Raw genomic sequence first — 25,104 nt, 5'->3', positions numbered from 1 at the left:
TGCAGTGCGGTGTTGCCAAGGGGACAGTACACTGACGCCAACGGGAACGCGCGCAGTCGCACTGCATTGTGGGATACCTTCCTATCATGGCGGAAGAGCGAGCTGGGTAACGTTGTCTGTACCCATCGCGATTGTTTGGTTTCGCACGTTTTTTAGGAACCACGACAGCGGCGGCTTGGCTTTTTCCACTCCAAAACTACGGACTCTGGACCTAAACTGGGTAAAGTATGACCTAATAATCATTGTTTGTTCGGCGTTAACGACCGATGTTGCTTCGTTGACACTAGCAATGAGCTAACTGAAAGGTCTTAGCGCGCTAAAGTTGTTAGATAATTACGGCCATGCTAACTACGGTAGCGGTGATGTCCTAGCCGAACGTATTATGGTCGTGAAGGCCGCAGTCGCGTCGGAGCCTGTTTGTGTTTCAAAATGATAGCATCCCAGGAGTGAAAACTACAAATATAGCTTGTGTTATGTGGATAATGCAACTATATAACGACTTAGTTTCCATGAAAGTATCGCTAACTTCGCTGGTTATGAATGAGTGTTGTGAGCTAGCTGCAGCCACGCAGGCCTGTTGGCAAACACTAGCACATAACTTGTAACCTTACATTTTCTATTTGTTTTGCATTGTTGGCTTAGTCGACGGTGCCAGACATGCACAAATATTACCACGCTTAAACAAATGACATTTGTACGGATATGGTCAACTAATGTGTCACTTGAGCGTCAATACAACGTATGTGTTGGCTATTAGCGCGGCAATGTTTTTTTTGTGTTTTTAAGAAAAAATATTTTCAAAACCTTTATTTATAATATTCAACATTTACATGCAATCAAATAAATAATACTCATCAAAACAAGTACAGAACCAGTACAAAACAGCGCCAGGGGGTTGTAAACTTAAAGCAACTAAAGACGAATGCAAAATACATATATGTGTAAAGTACCAGCAAACATTTACACTAACTAAATGTTCATTTTAAACAGTCACGGTATTATTGTGAGGATTTTAATATCGCAATACCACATTATTTATAATACTGTTACACCCTTAGTATTAAGTGATTTATCAATATCCATCCATCCATTTTCTACCGCTTGTCCCTTTTGGGGTTGCGGGGGGGTGCTGGAGCCCAACTCAGCTGCATTCGGGCGGAAGGCGGGGTACACCCTGGAAAAGTCGCCACCTCATCACAGGGCCAACACAGATAGACAGACAACATTCACATTCACACACTAGGGCCAATTTAGTGTTGCCAATCAACCTATCCCCAGGCGCATGTTTTTAATCAAGCAATACGTTTTAAGTTTACTTATATAGCCTTTAAATGTCTCAAAGGACTGCACAAGACACAACGACATCCTCGGCTCAGATCCCACATCAATAATAATAATAATAATAATAATAATGGATTAGATTTTATATCGCGCTTTTCTATTATTAGATACTCAAAGCGCTCACAGAGCAGTGGGAACCTATCATTCATTCACACCTGGTGGTGGTAAGCTACATTTGTAGCCACAGCTGCCCTCGGGTAGACTGATGGAAGCGAGGCTGCCAGTTTGCGCCTACGGCCCCTCCGACCACCACCCATCATTCATTCATCATTCATTCACCAGTGTGAGCGGCACCGGGGGCAAGGGTGAAGTGTCCTGTCCAAGGACACAACGGCAGCGATTTGGATGTCAAGAGGCGGGGAGCGAACCTGCAACCCTCAGGTTTCTGGCACGGCTGCTCTACCCACTACGCCAGGGGTGGGCAATTAATTTTTACCGGGGGCCGCATGAGCAACCCGAGCACTGCTGGAGGGCCACATCAACAATATTTCAATTAAATTTTGCTCAATATTATTTTTGATATATACCGTAAGATTAATAATAATAATAATTAATAATAATAGTAATACTTCAACATAGTGTGTGTAACAGCATTCCATGACTAATATAAATAAATTAACATTAATAATAAATGACAATAAAATGAGCACACGTATGACTGAGGAGTCATAGTGTAACTTTGTGTGGTGTTTGAGTTGTCCGACTTTTTGTGTGGCCATAAACGCACCAGTGGTTTAGTGGTATGCGTGTTGGTGACAGATGACAAGTTGGTTTTGGCCTGGTTTGTACGGCAGAAAATGACTACTTTTTCGAGATAGAAGTGTTTTACTCATGTTTTTGGTGTGGTTATGTCCGAATATAAACAATTTTGCTCAATAAAGTGATCGATATAATTCCCGTCCTCGAAGCATCTCGATAGACGTTACAATAATTGAACGGTGTTCAATTGAACGGTGTTGACGAACACCATTAGGGCCGCTTGTTGTCACTCAAAGTTGCATTGCAAAATTACACAGAATAAATGTGTTTATTTTGTTTAGAATTCAGATGGGATTTGATTTGGTGCGCGGCATATATTTGCTGTGCGCAGCGGACGCTTGAGCAGTGCGCAATTGCGCAGGCACGCACCTTAGAGGGAACGTTGCGTGCATCACTTGTCGCTGCATGTGCACCTTCACTCGCAGGTTACACACGGACACACGCCCATAAATAATACTTTTCAAAATAAAAGCAGCACAGTTGTATTGAGCGCACAACATATATGTTTTTCAACTTTATTTTGTAATTTGTGATTGCAGCTGTTCACATTCACTCACAATCACGCACACGCATACGTCCACACGGAAGTAATACAAATAACGATTTTCAAAACAAAAGCAGCACCGTTGTATTGCACACTCGACATATATACTTTTTAAAATTTATTTTGTAATTTATAATTGGCCGGACAGGGACGCACAAAGGGCCGGATGCGGCCCGCGGGCCGCAGAATGCCCAGGTCTGCACTACGCCATACATCAAGGCAAGAAAAAACTCAACCCAATGTGAGCAACGAGAAACCTTGGAAGGGACTGCGGTGCAATGGATGCCGAGTGGATACTGTTAATAATGTGAGAGTCCAGTGTATAGTGGGGCCAGTCTTACACCACACTTATATTTAAAATATATTCAAATGACAAGAAATCCAATGTTTTTGTTCATGACGCAAACTGATTTTACTTACACGCTAAAATAAGAGTGCAGTCCGCCATGATACAGATGCGAGCCAGCTCCTTCAATGCATGATGAGGGTCTTTCTGTAATGAAAGGGGGTTGTAAACTCAATAAAGCAACTTAAGAAGAATGCAAAATGTACATATATGAGTAAAGCCATAGGCTCACGCAAGTTCCGTAAATAATCCAAATTTGAAGCACAGCATCATAGTTTTCACAGCTTTTTGGTTGTTAGAGGTAGTAGGCGTGTTAAAGTAAATTTCAAATTCTTTTTTAAAGGCACAAAAAACAGGTCGGGTATTGAGAAACTTACATTTATGAATATAAAACTTAGGCAATAGTATAATGAGGTTGCACATGGAAAATTTCTTTTCAAAATGTTTCTCATATTGTGTAAAACCAAATAGCACATCTTTAAAGCAAAGCACAAATTTGTCATGAATATTGCCATAGTCAGTGTTGGCGCTAGGAATATTCAAAATGGGGTCCCAGAGACCCCATCAAATCATAAAAATGGGGTCCCACAGTACATTTTTGGGGTCCCACTTTTTTGTAAGCGTTTTGAAAACCAATCATAAATGTATGCATTATCCTGTTATATTTCACATTCTATATTGTGTTTTGGAAAAAGGTTGTCATAAACGTGAGTAATGTAAACTCACCCAGTATGTTTCAGCGTTTTCATTGCAAGTTTATTGACAGATATAAGTAAGAACTTTACACTACTTTATATTAGAAATGGCACTAAAACATTTTGATAGATATTTGAGCGCCGTGTTGTTTACTTGAGACTTATCTCTTATGTTTGACTGCCAACTACTGGTCACACTTATAATTACACTCTGTACCAAATAAAATAGTGTAGCGTCCTGGAAGAGCTGGTACTGCAGGGAATTCTGGGTATTTGTTCTGTTGTGTTTATGTTGTGTTTCTGGTGCAAATATTCTCCCGAAATGTGTTTGTCATTGTTGTTTAGTGTGGTTTCACAATATGGCACATATGTTTGACCTTGTTGGCATTGTTTATACAGCCACCCTTAGTATGACATGTATGGCTGTTGAGTAAGAATGCCCTTTATATATTTGTACATGGGATATCCTAAATCTAAATGTTCATTAAAATTGGCTATGAAGATACAGAATGACAGCATTCCCTGTCATCTTCAATTTAAGGCCATTTTCACCCCTACCCATGCATCAAAAGTATTGAGGTGGGTAAGCTCAACTTTGGAAAACATGGTCAACAAAACGTCGGCGCAAAGCGATGATCGGTAAAAATGACCAGATAAAAAAAACGTGCGTCCAGGGGACGCGTGGACTTCCGGGATTTCGCATCCTTTCTGATTTCAATGCGTAAAAAGACACAAAAAGTGTGTTAACGCCAACGCTGATAGTGATCGAGTGCTTTCACTAGTCCAAAACAGGTGGTAAACAGTCTCTGGATACATGTTACATAAGGTGCCGGTAACATCAATGTCCTTCTTGTATCTAACCATCACAGTCTTTACAGGGTAATAACAATGAATGAGTTTGAAAGAAATCTCTTTGATTTTGTTCGTAAGTAAATACCTGTTAGGAAGAGACCATGTTTTGGCCCAGCAGATGTCATTCAGAACATTATTCCAGAGCGCAATTACATAGAAGACAGACACACAATCATTTTGGAATAAGCTGAGGATTTTTCTGTTATTTTTCTAATAAAAAATTAGCACGGCAATGTTATCCTGTCTTCCCTATCGCCACAATGTCATTATTAAAGCGAATTAAAAACCCTCTTGTTTGTTTTAAGATGGCTATCAGGAAATCGCCATTTTTATTTAGGTGGACGTGTTTTTTTAAAGTGGCAATCCATATTTGTCTTTAATCGGGATTTCGCTAAGTACATTGGAAGCATTATCACTTTTTGTAAATAACGCCTGAAGTAGATACTCACAAGCACTTAAAATGCAATTTGTACAGTACATATACTATACAGTGGAAACGCATTTGTACTAGTCCCGGGTCCAAATCGGGCCCAGGGATTAGGATGCTGGTTCCCAAAATAATAATATTAATGGGAGAAGTGCACCCCCAGCTTTTGGTAATGTAAACCTATAGAACAATTTTAATTGATTAGCCTTGCAGTGCAGTGCTTTTAAATTATTTTCTTGTTATGACAGACACTTTCGAGACACCCAAAAATTGAATTACAGTACTATTGAGAACATGATAATATTACGTTTTTATCTGTTATGTGCAGCTGAGATAGGCTCCAGCACCCCCCGCCACCCCGTACGGGACAAGCGGTAGAAAATGGTTGGATGGATGGACTGTTTCTGTTTTCATTCGTCCTATAAGCCACTCATTGACAACTCATTTTTTCTTTTTTTTTCCCTGTCACAAACTTCACAAGAACTCTTTGCCTTTGTTAGCTCTGCACATGTGTTCCTGTGTACTTACTGCTACTCCTACTGCGTAGAACAGGGAGCCTGTTGATTAGATTTAGCACTGCGGCCACCTAGCTGCAGACTTGTGTATCATTCTAACATGAATACTAGCGTGTAAACACAATGACTCACTATTTGAGAAACACTGTTAGTGTATATTAGATGGTTAAGTATTATGTGGAATCCCAGTCTTTAAAAATGTTGCTTCTTTTAGTTACTTCTACCTTTGTGCATGTTTTGTTTGGAATAAGAGTTACTAAAATAATGCAGAACAAACCCCTGATGTTAAACTGTAACATTCATCTATCAATAAGGCTTATTGTATTAGCAAGGTTATGTGAAAGCTGCATTCACTGCAAACGTACCCAAAGCAAGTTGCCATTTGTTCGAATAAATTGCTGAAACCCTGACTAATTGTAGATTAATTCTTTTTTCAGTGTTGAGGGAGTAATACCTGTTTCCAAAAGAGCCTGCAACAGATCAAATGGAGTGTGCAGTTGATGTTCCAGCTGGTAAGTGATAGATGTTTTGCCATGTTTTGTTATTGCAGAGAGTGCTCTGTGTGTATGAATGTATGTTGTCTTTCTTTTGTCTTTTTTTGGTGATACAAATCCAGCTGGTAAATGATAAATGTTTTGCCATATTTTGTTATTCGTGTGTACTTGCATGTGTGTTTTCATTGCCTTCGTTTTAAAAATATATATAATGTATTTTATTTTTTGAGACAAGCGGTAGAAAATGGATGGATGGTGTAACGAACTTTGTGTTGCCACTTGTCTGTGCATGAAAAGTGCAATAGAAATAAGGTTTGATTATATTAGAGCACAATGATAATTGTTGTTTTTTCCATTGTAATAAGTCCATTTTATTGCGTTTCATATAATGGGATACACCTGGTTATGTTCAGGTGAGGACGAGACAACAGAGAAAGACGACGTAAATTCCAAGGAAACGACTGAACCACCCCACAAGAAAAACAAGAAGCACAAAAAACACAAGAACAAGAAGAAAAAGAAGAAGAGAAAGGGTGAAAAAGATAGCAGCTCCGAGTCCGGTGCGGAGTCAGAGGCAGAACCTACACCGTCACCAAAACCTGTTCGGACTACCAGAGCCAGGTCAGATCAAATCTGCGATTTGTTTTTGACAAAATCATTTATTTTGGTCTTACTCAAACAAATGGGCCTCTCTGCTAAAGGAGGGTTGCATATGACGTCACATCCGTATTTCTTCCTTGCGGCTTAATTCACACGATGGTCAAGCAGCTTGAGCGTACCATTAAAACAAGTGAGTGTAGAGTTTGAGCAGAAAATGCCATATTGCTGTTCTGTTCTTGGGTGTTCCAACCGTTAAATAGAGGTATAGGAAATCGCCAGTCCTGAAAGAATTGGTTCATAAAGGTAATAAAGTCTGGGGGAAAACGAAACTCAAAGGAAATGGCTCTTCAAAATATCACTTTCATCATCCTGTGGAATACAATTGGACCGCTTGTGTCTGCAGCGATCTCTATGTAAAAAAAATTTTTGAACATTTGATTTGTTTGAGAAACTTAATGTGATGCAATCAAGTTTATTCTCTACTATATTAGTAGTGTTTGATAGCAGAAGTAAACGTAAGAAAAGGACAATAAATCACGATAGTTTGTGTTCTTTTATTGTTGCTATGCCTAAATATAACCACAAAGACCTGGTTGTGCAAATAAATTAACATCATGTTAGTCCTAGTAATATATATTGTGATTGTTGGTAGGGCTAGACGATATATCGAGTTTGTAAGATATATCGCTATATTTTTAAACAAGATATGAATTAAGAAAATATAATATCGATATAATTTATTTCACGTTAAAATGACCAAACATCGCTAATTTGTTGTGTTCCTTGATTCTCCCCCGCTCCCTCTCTGGGGCTACTAAACCCCTCCTCTTCCTCCTTCCAAGACGTGCAAGCACGTATAAGAACATCAATGATTGGTTGGTTGTTTACAATGATGAGTCATGATTGGTTGAGATTAAGGCAAAACATTAGGGACAGGCCAATCGGAGGCAACATAGGGCGGGTCATGGAACCAGGTAGGGAAATCACAACAGACATCCCAAATTCTGACAAGAGAGTCGTAGAAGAGAAGAGGGAATTTCCAAACGGGCGATTTATAAATGAAAAAATATAGTGGAAGATGTCAATGGGATTCTCTTCTTTAGATTTTTCTTTTAGCGATGTAGACGACGTCCAGGAAACCCACAATGCGTCTACTTGGCCACATTCGAACAAATGTACCGTATTTTCCGCACCATAAGGCGCCCCGTGTTATTAGCCGCACGTTTAATGAACGGAATATTTCAAAACTTTGTTTACCTATTAGCCGCCCCGTGCCATTAGCCGCACCTACGCTACGCTAAAGGGAATGTCAACAAAACAGTCAGATAGGTCAGTCAAACTTTAATAATATATTACAAACCAGCGTTCTAACAACTCTGTTCACTCCCAAAATGTAATGTGCAAATGTGCAATCACAAAAATAGTAACACTCAAAATAGTGCAGAGCAATAGCAACATCAATAACTCAACGTTGCTCATACGTTAGTGTCACGCAACACACAAAATAAACATTTAAAGCTCACTTTCTGAAGTTATTACTCATCTACAAATCCCTCGAATTCTTCTTCTTCGGTGTGCTTCACTTGTTTTTTGACACCATCTGTGATGTGGACGCGCATGCAGTCGTAGATCAACAGGAACGGCGCTGCGTGAAAAAAGTCACCCGGTGTCTTCGCGTAAACGTCTATCAACCACTCGCTCATCTTTTCTTCAGCCATCCATCCCTTCGAGTTAGCTTTTATGATGACGCCGGCTGGAAAGTTCTCTTTTGGCAAGGTCTTCCTTTTGAATATCACCGTGGGTGGAAGTTTCTGGCCGTTAGCATGGCAAGCTAGAACCACAGTAGGACGACTTCTCATTCCCTGTGGTGCGAATATTCACCGTACGTGTTCCCGTTGTATCCACAGTGCGGTTCACATGAATATCAAAAGTCAGTGGAACCTTGTACGCGTGTCTCTTAGTAGGAGACATTTTGTTGTCTTTACAGAAAAACAAATGAAATTAAATATCCGCGAGCTTCTTCTTCTACGGGGGCGGGTGCTCACCTTGGCGGTTGCTTACAGTAGAAGAAGAAGCGCTTCCTCTTCTATGGGGGCGGTTGCTTACCATAGAAGAAGAAGCACTTCCTCTTTTACGGGGAAAAAAGATGGCGGCTGTTTACCGTAGTTGCGAGACCTAAACTTTATGAAAATAAATATGAATATTAATCCATATATAAGGCGCACCGGGTTATTAGCCGCACTGTCTGCTTTTGAGAAAAATTGTGGTTTTTAGGTGCGGCTTATGGTGCGGAAAATACGGTATGCGTCTGGATAAAATATTAAAGGCCTACTGAAATGAATTTTTTTTATTTAAACGGGGATAGCAGATCTATTCTATGTGTCATACTTGATCATTTCGCGATATTGCCATATTTTTGCTGAAAGGATTTAGTATAGAACAACGACGATAAAGATTGCAACTTTTGGTATCTGATAAAAAAAAAAGCTTGCCCCTACCGGAAGTAGCGTGACGTAGTCAGTTGAACATATACGCAAAGTTCCCTATTGTTTACAATGATGGCCGCATGAAGTGAGAGAGATTCGGACCGAGAAAGCGACAATTTCCCCATTAATTTGAGCGAGGATGAAAGATTTGTGGATGAGTAAAGTGCAAGTGAAGGACTAGTGGGGAGTTGAAGCTATTCAGATAGGGAAGATGCTGTGAGAGCCGGGGGTGACCTGATATTCAGCTGGGAATGACTACAACAGTAAATAAACACAAGACATATATATACTCTTATTAGCCACAACACAACCAGGCTTATATTTAATATGCTACAAATTAATCCTGCATAAAAACACCTGCGTGTTTGTTACGCTAGCTCCTAGCTCCTCTGCTAGCTCCTAGCTCCATAGAACACGCCAATACAATTCAAACACCTGATCAACACACACAATCACTCAGCCCAAAAGACCGTTCACCTAACCCAAGGTTCATAAAGCTTATATATTTTTAAAAAGTTACGTACGTGACGCGCACATACGGTCAAGCTCTCAAATGTTTAGCAGCCAAGGCTGCATACTCACGGTACCTGATATTCAGCTGGGAATGACTACAACAGTAAATAAACACAAGACATATATATACTCTTATTAGCCACAACACAACCAGGCTTATATTTAATATGCTACAAATTAATCCTGCATAAAAACACCTGCGTGTTTGTTACGCTAGCTCCTAGCTCCTCTGCTAGCTCCTAGCTCCATAGAACACGCCAATACAATTCAAACACCTGATCAACACACACAATCACTCAGCCCAAAAGACCGTTCACCTAACCCAAGGTTCATAAAGCTTATATATTTTAAAAAAGTTACGTACGTGACGCGCACATACGGTCAAGCTCTCAAATGTTTAGCAGCCAAGGCTGCATACTCACGGTACCTGATATTCAGCTGGGAATGACTACAACAGTAAATAAACACAAGACATATATATACTCTATTAGCCACAACACAACCAGGCTTCTATTTAATATGCCACAAATTAATCCTGCATAAAAACACCTGCGTGTTTGTTACGCTAGCTCCTAGCTCCTCTGCTAGCTCCTAGCTCCATAGAACACGCCAATACAATTCAAACACCTGATCAACACACATAATCACTCAGCCCAAAAGACCGTTCACCTAACCCAAGGTTCATAAAGCTTATATATTTTAAAAAAGTTACGTACATACGCAAAAAAAAGTTGCGCACATACGGTCAAGCGATCAAATGTTTAGAAGCCAAAGCTGCATACTCACATTAGCACGTCTGCGTCTTTGTCATCCAAATCAAAGTAATCCTGGTAAGAGTCTGTGTTGTCCCAGTTCTCTACAGGCGTCTGTGTATCGAAGTCAAAAGTCCTCCTGGTTAGAGTCTCTGTTATCCGAGTTCTTCCATCTTGACTGCATCTTTCGGGAATGTAAACAAAGAAGCGCCGGCTGTGTACTGTTGTGGCTGACTACGTTCGAAAAATACGTCCATTTCGCACCGACAACTTTCTTCTTTGCTTGCTCAGCTTCCTTCTCCATAATGCAATGAACATGATTGAAACAGATTCACGAACACAGATGTCCAGAATACTGTGGAATTATGAAATGAAAACAGAGCTTTTTCGTATTGGCTTCAATGTGGAAGGCATACCCGTGTTCGCCGGTCTACGTCACGCGCATACGTCATCCTCAGAGGCGTTTCGAACCGGAAGTTTAGCGGCAAATTTAAAATGTCACTTTATAAGTTAACCCGGCCGTATTGGCATGTGTTATAATGTTAAGATTTCATCATTGATATATAAACTATCAGACTGCGTGGTCGGTAGTAGTGGGTTTCAGTAGGCCTTTAATTTGACTTGTTTACCATGTAAGCCCAAATCAAAACTGTTCTCGAGTTGCCAAAGCGGGCAAATTTCGCACGGGAAATTCTGCAAAAAATGTATGCCGAAGTGAGGAAGATCGTAGCCGCACAATTAAGTCAAGTCACTTACTTGGCGCTGACCAGAACCGTACGTGTGTGACAGTCCATTACATCGTCGACTGGGCCATAAAAGTGCCTGCCTGCAAATGTATTTTTTATCTGAGTTTGATACATTTTGTATTATTTGCACAGCTGTGTTATTTATTTTCATTTATTTTAATATTTTTCTATTTTATTAATGTTATGTAATTCTGTGCTACTTAAGCAGTTTCTTTTCTGTGCTGTTAATACCCATCTTGACTAACTGGGTTAATAAAAGTGCCACTGACTGTTTACAGTACAGTTGTCATTCACTTCAATTTCAGTGAATCTCGCTCAAAAATGTAATATCTTTATATGTATACTTTCACGGGAAAATGTATCAAGATATATATCGAATATCGAGTTTAAGTGAAAATATATTGAGATATACTTTTTCGTCCATATCGGCCACCCCTAATTGTTGGTCCGATCCACCATATTTTTGTTGTTGATATTCAAAACCGAAACTAAAAGCTTAGTTGTTGTTGTGTAGGAAAGCCAAGTGCTTTATTCGACACAGATGACTACATTATAGCGTCTTTGATGATACTTGCTAGCATCAATAAAATATCCCTAATAGTGTTCATAAGCTAGATGAATAAATCTCTTGTAGGCTCAACATCACTGAGTCTTGATATCACTGACAAACATTGCTGAACAACAGGGATAGCTAAAGCTAAATAATTAGACAGAATATGAACTTCACATTATAAAAATTGCAGACATGAATTGTAGATGAGACTAATATTTGTAGCAGGAATTCAACTTCAAACAAACATACTTGTTCTCATTTGCGTCACAACAACTGCAGCACGGCACTCGTTATGTCAATCAAATACGTTACTTATCAAAGCACGAATAATTCCAAATTTGTTTTAAGGATTATTGCTTAATTTGTGGACCCCTTCAGATGTAAAGACATGATGTGCCTTCAATCTATTCTTCTGTAAATACTGAGTGTGTCAAATGAAGTAAAGTTGTGGCGATCAGTAATGTCTTGGTAATGATAAATGGTTTAAACCATTAAAATAATTCTTAAGAATCCCATCCCATTTTAAATATTTTTTTCATGATTGCTTACATATTTGCCTCTAAACATTTCAAAATACGCCCACATTTTCACGGATTCAGGTAAATAAACAGTAGCCTAATGGGAACCTAGACGTGCCCGGATGTGCCTCTAGGTCACGTGATTGCAACCCATTAAGGTCCTTTTTTCTTCTCGGGGAAAAAAGTGGTCCCACTCTTCCACTGTGATAGTTGTTAATGTGACATTTTACCAGAGTTTTAAATAACGTTGCATTTACTATAGAATTCAGAAGCAAAAGCAGCAAAACATTTCAACATTGACCTGAAAATAATTAGAGACCAGAAAAAAAGCAAAGAACAGTCATGAAAGTGAGACTACAGTGGTCTCTCGATTTTTGTTATTACATTCAAAAGGTCAGACAAAAACCGAAGCAATTTTACGATAAGAAATTATGTAAATCCTATAATTACAACAACCAAACATACTAACACATTTTTATTAGGGATGTAACTGTATTAATATCTCACGGTATGATATTATGATGGTATTAAGGCCATGGTACGATATTATTGTGGTATATGCCCCCAAAAAGATGTCATAATGTGTAAAATGAAGTGGCAAAGATGTTTAGGATAAACACACTTACTGTAATTAAACACAAATATAATTTTCAAATGTTCTAATCAGGTTTTATTAGTACAAACATGTATTTTTAAGAGCAAATAATTGTGCAGGACCATCAACCGTTTCAAGCAAATAAAAATTAAAATACTAAGTAATTATTTAAAGTGACAATGTAAACATCAACTGATTAGCTTCGCTGGCCTCAAATATATTTTCTGGGTGATGGTTTGTGGGACTAAGCGGTAGAAAATGGATGGATGGATGGATAGTTTGTGAGGAGGCGACCTGTCGAAGGTGTAACCCGCCTTTCGCCGGAGTGCAGCTGGATAGGCTCCAGCCCCCCAATGTGTACTGTATTTTGGGGTGATTTTCTCTCTGTGCGTTTTGATGTGACCAACTGGCTGTTTCGGCTTGGAAACGCTCAGGACAAAAGTGGCGCCCTTTGCGTTGCAGAACGCAGACTTTCTTACCTCTGCTAAAGAGTTAAAGTTTTCCCCAGGGTTTGTTTGTTAGCAACATAACTCAGAGTTTGATAATATTTTCAGGCAATGTCCAAAATAACAATTCCTCTTACCTACTATGAATATTAACTTCGTGCTTAAGGCGCTCCACGTCCCCACTTTGTTGCTCCCGCGCTGTGCAGAAGATTCTGGGAGATATACTTAATTTCAGACCCGGCCAATGCGAAACTGCCAGAAAAAAAATACACTCACCAAGTTTTCGTTTCATACTGTAAAGTATCAAAACACTGAGATACGAAGATTGTGTATCAGATGCGGAAGGTATCACTCCTGTTTATTTTTTTAACCAAACTGTTGCACTGAACCACATAGTGTTGTTGGGAAAGAACAAAGCTTGTTTATTTGACGTTATCTTCATTAGCCAAACTGCTTTGTGTTTATATAGATATAAAAAAACCCACCCTGTTTTTTCCATTACTTGTGGGTTTTTCCATGTCACAAAGATAATACTTAAAGAAAAACACTCATGTGACATAGCATGTTAATGTTGTATGGTGTATAGTTAATTCCTATACGACAATTTCTGCTTAAACTCTTATTAGATCTGTCCTGATATAGCATGTTCAAGTACATACCAGGGTTTTCTCCGAGACTGTCACGATACCTGTGGTCAGGGGCGTGGTCACTATGACGTCATCTAATAATTTGCCTTGATTTTCTTTAAATAAAAAATTTCACTAGTGTTTTTTTACAATTGACTCCCCTTAGTTTTATCCTGCTTCTAAATGTGTTTGAACTCCTGTTCAGCACTTTGTGAAACTTTTATCATTTTCTAAAATCTACTATATAAATAGTCGATTAGATTAGATAAGAACGCAAAAAAATTATACATACTTTAAAAACAAATCTATTAGTGTTAAGATATATTTTTATAGCCTTCTGCCCTATTTTCAATTGTCGCTTATTGTACAATGTGCTTTGAGAATTTTTGAAGTGTCATTCTAGAGACTTTTAATGAATTTTTTTCACGATTGGTTAAGACTATGGCAAAACATTACGGACAGGCCAATCAGAGGCAAGATAGGGCGGGTCATCGAACCAGGAAGGGAAATCATAACAAGACGCACACATCCCAAATGATGACGAGAGAGTCAGAGAAGAGAAGAGGGAATATTCACACGAGCGATTTATATATTTTTAAAAAAGAAGTGAAAGATGGCAAAGGGATTCTCTTCGTTAGATTTTTATTTTAGCGATGTATACGACGTCTAGGAAACCCACAATGTGTCTACTTGTTTCCCCACCAGGGACTTGCGGCCCCCAGCCAGATCCCCGGCTTATTTTCCGTCTTTTTCATTCATTTCAAATCACATGCCTGTTTAAGAGAAAATACTATCTTGATGTATATCATTATTGGGTTGTATTAAATGACTTCTATCGGGATATATATATAATTTTGTCAATGTTGCACAGCACTACGAATAAATAAGGGTGCTCGTCAAAGATATTAACATTTAAAAAAACAGGCTCCGCCGCATTTCAAACCAAACACGTCCACAACCAACAATCAGCCAACCACCAAGGGGCGGCCGATAGACAGCGGACTCCTGCGAGTAAGGCACACCCTTCCAATAGGTTTTGGAGTATAAACATTTGGAGTTTTGGCACCAGTCGCTAGACTCGATCGGAGCAATTTACGTCTAAGACTAGATCTGACCTGATCTAAGTCTATGAGCATGAACGGATGAAGCCTACTGAGGTATTGGCACCAGCCGCTAGACTAGATCTGACCAAACTAAGTCTATGAGCATGAACCGATTAAGCCTACTCAGATGAGAGGTGAAACATCTTCTAAGACAAACCAAACAGTCCAGTTGCGATCGATTGAATGCCCTGAAATTACAATGACCGCCCGCAGAGTTTCCACAGTGTACCACAAGCACACATTTTAACCCCGGAACAAGACCGCACGCCTTGCCGTTCTCTAGGCACTCCCGCACTGATGAACAGACAACAAAACCACTGGGTGTTGCATGGCAAAGCTGCGTTGGAAATTATCGATTTGCGGAGACACGTTAAGCATTAACCATACTCTTTTCTTAACCGCCACCATTTGCCCGCACTGTAAAGTTGGTTGCTAACAGCGGGTTGCTGCTACCGGTGGAAAGCCCGGACAAACCGTTACAAAAGCGGGGTAGCCCAAAATACAGACGACCATAACATCAACCGTGCACCAAGGGACCCTGTATCCCTCCATCTTTTAAAGACACGCCAAAATAACGGATTAAATAACGTTTTATTTGGCCACGGACATACTGTATGTCCTAAATATACTGTGAGCAGTACAATGAATGTGTATTATCTTATTTTTTCACTTTTGTTTGCACTTTTTAATATACACTACCGTTCAAAAGTTTGGGGTCACCCAAACAATTTTGTGGAATAGCCTTCATTTCTAAGAACAAGAATAGACTGTCGAGTTTCAGATGAATGTTCTCTTTTTCTGGCCATTTTGAGCGTTTAATTGACCCCACAAATGTGATGCTCCAGAAACTCAATCTGCTCAAAGGAAGGTCAGTTTTGTAGCTTCTGTAACGAGCTAAACTGTTTTCAGATGTGTGAACATGATTGCACAAGGGTTTTCTAATCATCAATTAGCCTTCTGAGCCAATGAGCAAACACATTGTACCATTAGAACACTGGAGTGATAGTTGCTGGAAATGGGCCTCTATACTAGATAGATAGGTAGATATTGCACCAAAAACCAGACATTTGCAGCTAGAATAGTCATTTACCACATTAGCAATGTATAGAGTGTATTTCTTTAAAGTTAAGACTAGTTTAAAGTTATCTTCATTGAAAAGTACAGTGCTTTTCCTTAAAAAATAAGGACATTTCAATGTGACTCCAAACTTTTGAACGGTAGTGTATATATTATTATTATATACTATTTATTTTAGCTAGCCCTTTGTCTTTTGTACATTTTGTTTTATTATCAATACATTATTTTTATAGTTTCATTTTGGAATGAGAGCCAAGTTCCCATACTGTTTGTTTAAAATAGAAATTGTAATAAAATATGTTTTAATTAACAGCAAATAATTGTGGTTTTAATATTGAAGACAATAGTGATTATTATTTTGGCCAGAATCGTGCGGCCCTACTGCAAAATATGATTGATTCCATTAAATGATGACATTGTGGGTTATTTCAGAATAATTATTCACTTAAACAGCATTTAATGTGTTGGTCAAACAAAACTAAAATAATGGTTGTTGGAATTTTTAAACTTACATGGCTTTGTTTTTATAGTGCAAGGCTGGCAGCTGTGACAAAAACTGGAGATCATGTTGGGCTGAAGGAAGACAAAACAGGTAGGTAATTTAAAAAAATATAAGGATACCTCACTTTCTATTCTTAAATATTTTTCTCAAATGTAAAACAATCTAAGCAAATAGAATAAAAAGACTAATTAATTGTCTTGTCAGATTGTGTGGACAAGGAGGGAGATACAAAATCTAAAAAACACAAAAGACATGCTGCCAAGAAGAAGAAAAAGAAGAAGAAGAAGGATGAAAAAAAATCCCAGTCTCGCTCCTCGTCTGATAGCAGCTCAGGCTCAGGGTCTGAGTCTGAAATGGATGCACGTGCAGCAACAGGTGATAGCAAAACCTCCCCGGCTGTAGCACCTGGCAGGCATGAGCCAGTGACCAGAATGTCAACAAGAAACAAACGAGGTGAGGAGAAAGAAGTTCTAAACCTCATGCCGAATCCTGAACCACCTCAAGTGAAAAATGAGGGCATTGCCGATGTGGATGTTTCCCCTAAAGCAGAGAAGACCGCAAACGGTAGTCACACCAATGGAACAGAAAACGATATCAAACCGCCATTGCCTTGTCAGGATGAGATAACACAGACAGCAACAATTCAGGTAAAGGAAGAAGCCTGTATAGGTGATGGTAGTTTCAGCCATGAACTTCCTGATATTATTCCCAAACAGGAAGGTAATACACCCAAAGATGAGCCAATACCGAAAGAGGATTCAAATGTAATGCAGCCAGCAACATTAAAAGAATCAGATTCACCAAGTTCAGAATCTCCCATGTCAATAGCGGGCCCGGACATTAAGCGGTCTGGATCACAACATAGTCGGTCACCATCACCAACTCTTCCTAAGCAAAATAATGATGGTCAAGCTGCAGCAACAACGGAAGAACCACCTGGAAATTATTCAAGATCAGCCTCAAAGGACAAAAAATCTCCTACGCCTCTAAAAAATCGTCATTTGTCTCGCTCTGTCTCTCGGTCTCAGTCTCCTAAACCAAGGAAGAAGTCTGTCTCCCCATCCTCCAAGTCTCCCAAGAAAGCTAGACATCAATCACGGTCTAGCTCTCGTTCCCTTACCCCCAAGAAGAAGGCATTAAAGTCACCAAGGAAATCAAAGTCTCCAAGACGTCAAAGGAGCTCCTTGTCTGTGTCCCCAAAGCGACATAGAAGTCCTCTGTCTCCAAAAAGAAGAGTCTCGAGATCACCAAAGCGTAGCGGGCGCAGGTCTCGCTCTAGATCTCGATCTACAAAGCGAAGCCGGAAGAGGTCGGGGTCCCGCTCACGAGGAGGCTTGAAGCGCTCCAGGACCCGCTCGCCCAGACGTGGCGGTGCAGGCAGTAGGCGCTCACGGTCACGCTCCGTTATCAAGGCTCGTCGCTCCAGATCGAGACGCCCTTACCGCCGCTCCAGGTCGCGTTCCTTGGCTAAACGTGTTGGTGGCAGACGCTCAAGTCGATCTTTGTCGCGACATAGGAGGTCACCACCTCCAAGATCCCGTCGCTCACGCTCCCGATCTGCCCGCAGGAGCAGGCGGTCTCGATCACGTACTCCTATAACCTACAAACGTCATCGCCGCTCGAGATCAAGGAGCCTCCGTAAACGGACCAAATCCCGAACCCCTACATCTCGCTGGCGCTCCAAATCCAGGTCCCCGGTTAAACGGCGCTCTCGGTCCCCAGCTAGGAGAAAGCGGTCTCCACCACCAAGGTCTAGCAAACGCTCAAAATCCCGCTCATTGCCTAGAAGGCACCGCTCAAAGACGCGTTCACCACTACCGAGCCGAAAGAGGTCCAAGTCTCCAAGGATCATCAGCAGAAGGTCCAAGTCAAAATCTGTCTCTGTTGGCTTGCACAGATCCAAGTCCAGGTCCCGGTCTGAGTCAAGCGATAGGCCGTCTGATAGCTCGTCCCCTGCCAGATCCACTTCATCCCTTCCCATTGAGGAAAAGACATCCTCTTCTCCCCAGGCAGAGCAACAACCAACCCAAGAACTGACGGCTGCAGAAGATGAAGTGGTTTATCCAACAGGTCAGTTGTTTTATGTTTCTTACAACTGAAATAAATGTTCCTAAATATGAAAGTCTGCCGTGGTGTTGGATTTACCCCAACACTGCTACTTCCCCCTCAGCTACACAGAATGGAATTGTTAAAAACTGTCTTCCTTGTAGTTACTACAGGTGGTTGGAAACCTGTGACCTCATTCGGTCCTCCCAGTCCCCTTGCTACTATCTCTATGGATGAGTCCCAGGAGCCACCTGAGGACTCTGTGGCCGTCCCTGAACAAGAACAGGAAGAAGAGGAGGCGGCAAGCTTATCCTACGAACAAGACGTCTCTGGCTCTGGCTCTCAGGAGCCTGGGCCAGATGGGTCTGATGGTTCTGAAAGGTCTGGCGAAGAGAGAGATTCTTCCTTGCCTGTAGAAACAGAATCCAAATTCCAGAGATGTTCCTCTGGTTCACCGTCTCCTACAAGGCAGAACAAAGAGCTCTCATGTTCACCTACAAATATAAGAGAACCTTCTCGGTCAGCTTCGCCCCGAAAAAGGTTTGTGATTTGAGTATGCAAGTTTTTTTTTTGTGCGTAAAAATCACATTAGTTTTGCAATGAATACAAACTGTACTAAAATGTGACTCGAGTCAAAGATGAATACATGTTAATTCAGTACCCATGCCTCTTATCAAACTAACTGTGACCCAAATACAATTTGTCTGTTGTTTTCAGGTCCAAGTCACCAGTCAGAAAAAGAGAATCTGTCTCCCCGCTAGAAAAGAAGAAGCGTCGCTCAAAATCGCGGAGTCCTGGTCGGCGCAGAAAATCTAGCCCTTCTCGGTCCAGCACCCGACGCAAGCGATCCCGTTCCAAGTCTCGAACCAGGGCACGCCGATCCAAGTCTCGCTCTCAAATCCGCAAGAAGCGATCCCGCTCACCCAACGCCAGAGTGAGGAAAAGATCCAAGTCCACTGACAGGAACAAGAGATCGCGGAGCCGCTCAGCAGCCCGCAAGAAAAGGTCTAGGTCAGGCGACAGGGGTAGGAGGTCCAGGTCTCGCTCATCTGAGCGAAGACGGCGGTCGAGGTCGAGAGGGCGAGGGAGACGTCCAGTTCCAGTGTTTCGCAGTCGCTCCTTTGATAGACGAGACAGGTGGAAGAGGGAACCAAGTCATTCTCCAGTTCTGATTTTACGCAAACAGCGCCGTTCAGGATCCCGGACACGGCGTAGCACGAGCAAGACTCCTCCACGACTTACGGAACTTGGTAAAACTTTTCATCTGTTCACAATTAATTGGCACTCATTTAATTAGTTTTTTTTGGGTTATCTTTCACTTTATGCATTCCTTGTCCTGTATCTTACCTAGATAAGGACCAGTTGTTGGAGATAGCTAAGGCCAATGCGGCTGCCATGTGTGCCAAAGCCGGGGTGCCAATTCCTGAGAGTCTCCGGCCAAAAGCCATCCTTCAGCTTCCCTTGCCGACCCCGTCACCCAGCCCGCTATCACTTCCTCTACCTTTACCCCTCCCCATGGGCATGGGGATGCCAAATATGGGCAATTTAGGTCCAATGGGGTTGCCCACTATTCCAGGGATGCCCAACATGTCCAACATCACCATGAGTGCGGCCATGGCAAGCATGACTGCGGCCACTATGACGGCCGCCTTGACCAACATGGGTGCTTTGGCGGCCATGCCTCCCATGACCCCACTTCCCACTATCACCAACAAACCTCCTCCGTGTCTTCTGCCGCCAACCCCATCCCTGAACCTGGACCATATCGAGGAAGTGAAAAGAAAGGTCACTCAGCAAGCTAACATCCATACCATAAAGGAGCTGACAGAGGTAAAGAATGTTACTATGAGAAACTGTGTGCAATGTTTGAGCATTTTCACTAAACTCTCTTCTTTTCTCTAGAAATGCAAGATGATTGCAAACAGTAAGGAGGAGATGGCTATTGCTAAACCGCACCTCTCAGATGACGAATATTAAAGAGTTTTCAAGCAGTCAAGGTAAAAACTGCAACTTTTCCCCTTATAGTTGGCGTATGCATTTCAGTAAAAAAAAACTTTAGGAAACATATATATTAATGTTAGTCGGGCTGCAGCTCTCGATTATTTTAATAATTGCGTAATCTCTCAATAGGTTTGTTTGATTAATCAGATCAAACACACTTTATAGCATATTTTAAGAAAAACTATTTTTATTCTTGCTATAACCATTTATTTTGTAATAACTGCACATCAACATGAAATTGTCCTTAAAAACATGTACATTAATAAAGATTGAAAACCCCTCCACTGATCGCCGCCACACCGATCACAGCACCTATTGCTTGTATTCTGACATGTGACTTCTTCCCGGAAGTGAAAAACAGTGGTGGTCAACCAAGCCAAGATAGCTGTTGTGCAGCAAGCCGCACGCTAACTATCTGCGTACGCAAGGGGCCTAGATCTTCCTGCAAAAAGCAGATACTTAAAAAAATTTAACTGTGCAATGGAATAGATCCCTATACTTTATCAAAAAAGATTTGTCGAGTGATATCAAGGATTGTCCGTCGGTCGCATTCTCAGACATATCAATCTATCTGGTGCTCCAGATGCCATTCTACACGACAAAACAGATGAAAACTTGCAAAGCGTGGCGGTGTAAAACTTATTTGTGTGTGGCTGGGTCAAGGACATTGGTATCAAGACTATCAGATAAACATGCATCGTCTTTGCTCGGATAAGGTTGCATTTCATGATCTAACTTCGCATCTATGGCCATGTTTGTCGCACGCGCTGTTTACGAGTACATTCGTTTTTCCTGTCTTTATCAAAATATAACTATAGAGCTCAACATTGTGTAAGTACTGAAAGCTTCATTTATGATGGATGCCTTAGGTACAAGCTTAACTCTTTTAGGTTTTGCTCACATTTGCTTTCTTTTATTTAGACTCTCCAAGTTGGTGCTTTTCTAAACACTCGTAGAAAAAACTAATGGTTTTAAGAAATACAAATAATATCAAGATAATACTTAAATGGAAAACCTTAAACATTAAAAGTATATCAAACAAACCTTTAACAAAGTGATCATTGCAAACATGTGCATTCTTCGACTCTGCTCCCTTGGACTGGAGTGTGTGCTACCTTTCTTGCTGTCGTCTTTCGTAAAATTGTAACGTCTTCCGCCTTTCTAGAGGAACTGTGAAGGAACATTTATCCTTATTGCTATTTGAACAGTTTGTACAGCTGAAAAAAACGCAATCATAGGACTTTTTTTTTTTGGAGAAAGTCAAAATGGCGCCTAGTACCCACTGAAAACAGACACTGGCTTGACCGCCACACGTATTCAATGAGTCAGATGTGACGTCATATGGAACCCAGCAATACACCACCGCTCTCATGTGCACTCTGTTGCAGAGGCCGGGCGGAAACTACGTCCTCGTATTGGGTACTCCATGAGGTCTGGCTTTTATACATTTTTATTGCGTATACTTATTAAATGATTAAAATGCAGCAACAGAATATAAATATATATATATTTTTAAAATAAACTTCTAAAATAAACTTGGTTTTAACAATGCTTTGTTACGGAAGAAATTAATAAAAATGCTCTTCAAAAACTTCAGTTTAATCTAATCACCGCCTCTGTTTGATGCGGCCAAGTTGTCCTCTCTTATTTGGCTCTATTTCCGTTAAAACAGAATTGGTCAACAATCTGACATACAACTGACTGCATTCTCAACAGTCAAATCCTCAACATTCTTTTATTAGGAACATCTCTGTCTTTGAAAAATGTCTAGAATGGACTATATCCTACTGAATCATGAGGTGTTTTGCCATTCTTAAACGTATTATTATGTTACTGTTGTGTCGTGGTAGTGGTGTAGCGGTATTGTAGATACCGTGGTTTTGCGGTTTATTAGTCTTCACAATATTGCCGTGATGCATGACGGCATCAAACAAAAACTTGGTGTGTTTTTTTCTGCCGTCTTAGCGTTGGCCGGGTCTGTAAATAAACTACATCCCTCAGAATTCTCTGCGCAGCGCAGGGCCGACAAGGTGGGGTGCGAGGAAAACTGTAAGCAGGAAGTGACGTGTGTTGGTAGTAGATGAGGAGTTGTTTTTTGGACATTTCCTGAAAAAATAATCAATCTATTCATACCTATTTGAGTTATGTTCCTAACAAACAGACAAACTCTGGCGAAAACATAACCTCTTTGGCAGAGGTAAGAAAGTCTGCGTTCTGCAAAGCAAAGGCGTGCCACTTTTGTCTTGAGCGTTTCCAAGGCGACACAGGCAGCTGGTTACGTCCCAGCGCACAGAGGTAAATCGCCAACAAAAAAATTGTAGACGGTGAATAGGAGTAAACTGATAAGCTACTTGATGAATGCTCAATTATTATTTTTCCACCGCTTGTCTCTCTCGATGTCACGGGAGGCTGGAGCCAGTCCAGCTGCATTCTGGCGGAAGGCAAGATATACCTTGGACAAGTTGCCACTTCATAAACTGTCACACAGAAAATATATTTGAAGCCACTGAAGCTAAACATCAGTTTGTGAGGTATTTACATTATTTAAAGTTAAATTGTTAGTTAACTTTTCTGAGAAACAGCATTTTTCAAACTGATACAAACATGTCCACTGTGGAGGACATTGCTTCTCAAAAAGTAAAAGCTGGAAGACACTAACGTGAATATTATCATCTTCCACTGGACGTTCACGTTGTCAATGTAAACAGACAACTGTAAGTTGTTATTAAATTATTGTTTGAAACAGTGGATGTTTAGTGACAGTTATTTGCACTTAAAAATAAATGTTTGTAGTATGATTAGCAAATTTTACCTTTACATTTGTGTTTAGTTACAGTAAGTGAGTTTATCTTAAACATTTCTGGCACTTCATTTTAAACAATATGGCATTTTTAACTCTTTTTTTATTTCTGTTGGGAATATACCACAATAACATCTTACCATGGCCTTAATATCGTGATATCGTACCGGGAGATTTTGATACCGTTACATCCCTATGTTCTGGTAATGTATCCTGTTTACAGCAGTGTTTAATACAAAGGCATTGCATTATTCTGCACTCAGTTTCGCCCCAGTTGCTTTAAGACAAGATTCATCAACAATCAATTCCACCCAATCAGCAGAATCACCCATCCCTATTGAGAGGAAATTGACTGTCATCCTTCCCCCTCACCCTAGTTTCTTACTTAGACCTATTGGAATTGATATTACATGTAGTATTTTTTTCTCTGCAGGCTCTCTCACTGACTAAAGGTTAGACAAACTTTGTGAAGATACCGTTTTCTTCTTTGGGAGCCATTTCACTGACAGGAAAATACAACAAAAGCCTTTTTCAGGACAAAATGCCCGCTGTAGTTCCCTTTTGTTGGAGGTCAGGTGACGTGTCTGAGCCTCATACAAAGTACAATAGAAGAGCATCTTAGTTGGTAGGCCTAGCACCATCCTTTCCTCCCCATTCTGCTCTCCATAGTTTGTGCGAGTGGGTCGCACCACTGAAGAAACCGAACACATCGACCTGTGTATGACTATAGCGTGAATGTGAGTGTGTGTAAATATAGTGATTTTCACCGACATCCCCTCAAGTGTTGCTGCTTAATTCAAGCAGTCACTGTTGTAAAGACTGAAACCAAACAAAATAGTTGTGCAACGTTTGTTTTTGTAAAAGATTTGTCTAAATTGGTTTTACTTTTAATGCTTTCTTTCTTTAAGTGGACACTGCCTCCTTGTTCTGCTGTATTCCCTCTTTAATCTTTTGTCCTCCCCCTTGTTTTGTTTTTTTAGCAGATTAAGTTTCTGTCAATTAATTGACACAAGCTTGGATAAAGTTGCAAAAGGAAACCTCATGTTGTGAAATCTGAGGTATTTGGAACGATGTGGCTGCAAAACCAGAGAGGAGCACACACAAAACATGACAAATTCAATTAGTTCTGCCCTGGTTGTGATTATCGTTCTTTTAACGCGGCAGCTAAATTTAACAGGGAGATGCAGGGTGAGAGGAAATAATTCATCATTTTACATCATGTAGGACTACTTATTTGGAGGGATGCTATGAACAGCTTGAAACATCCCTAAGTCCGAATATTGTTAGTGTATCAGACAATCACCTTCTTTGTTTGGAGAGTCATTGTTGCTTATTTGCTTATCTGCATAATTTCAACTACAATATGATGGTTTGGGTCATTTCCATTTGCTGTAGTGGGTATCAGAGCCATCCACTTGCAACCAGGGCTATCTTAACCGGATGGTAATGTGAAGGGTTTTCTCAGCACATAACTAAACTGCTCCTCCATCGTCTTTGAATGCCTTTGAGGTGATTTTAAAACGTGGGGGAAAAACAGGAAAATGGCATTTTATTATTTACATTTTGTTTTGGTCATTTAAATAAGACATTGCTTGCTCTGTATATAAATGTGTTGATGATTATTAAAAACCTCAATGATCTGTTCACATTCATGTCTGTGCGTGTTCATTTGACCTCTCAGCGTATTGCTCACTCACAACTGTTCTCTCTCTGAACGTATGGTACAGCAGTGTTTCTCAATCATAGGACCAGGGCCCATTGTTTGGC

The 25,104-nt window shown here is 40.5% G+C and overlaps 1 protein-coding gene across 2 annotated transcripts; it reads left to right on the top strand.

Moving 5' to 3' along the window:
- Positions 1 to 22: 22 nt before the first annotated feature.
- On the top strand, positions 23 to 24,985 carry sona (SON DNA and RNA binding protein a). Of its 2 annotated transcripts, none has more exons than XM_062069201.1 (10): positions 23 to 220; positions 5,917 to 5,991; positions 6,387 to 6,594; positions 16,519 to 16,580; positions 16,695 to 18,560; positions 18,701 to 19,076; positions 19,254 to 19,786; positions 19,888 to 20,366; positions 20,439 to 20,533; positions 24,318 to 24,985. In XM_062069201.1, exons 2-9 carry the CDS (start codon positions 5,964 to 5,966, stop codon positions 20,511 to 20,513), a joined length of 3,627 nt encoding a protein of 1,208 aa, XP_061925185.1. In that variant the 5' UTR covers positions 23 to 220; positions 5,917 to 5,963; the 3' UTR covers positions 20,514 to 20,533; positions 24,318 to 24,985. The 2 variants fall into 2 exon arrangements, with proteins under 2 accessions (XP_061925185.1, XP_061925184.1); XM_062069200.1 differs by having other exon boundaries at positions 23,771 to 24,985.
- The last annotated feature ends 119 nt before the right edge of the window (positions 24,986 to 25,104 follow it).

Source organism: Entelurus aequoreus, linkage group LG14 (genome assembly GCF_033978785.1).
Source record: "Entelurus aequoreus isolate RoL-2023_Sb linkage group LG14, RoL_Eaeq_v1.1, whole genome shotgun sequence".
In the NCBI taxonomy this organism is placed as follows: Eukaryota; Metazoa; Chordata; class Actinopteri; order Syngnathiformes; family Syngnathidae; genus Entelurus; species Entelurus aequoreus.
This window is presented reverse-complemented; position numbering and strand designations above follow the sequence as displayed.

Coding starts and splice junctions, on each gene's coding strand:
- sona (XM_062069201.1), top strand. CDS start 5,964: ATGGAGTGTGCAGTTGATGTTCCAGCTG. Junction 19,787..19,887: donor TCCACGACTTACGGAACTTG/GTAAAACTTTTC, acceptor TATCTTACCTAG/ATAAGGACCAGTTGTTGGAG. Junction 20,367..20,438: donor CCATAAAGGAGCTGACAGAG/GTAAAGAATGTT, acceptor TCTTTTCTCTAG/AAATGCAAGATGATTGCAAA.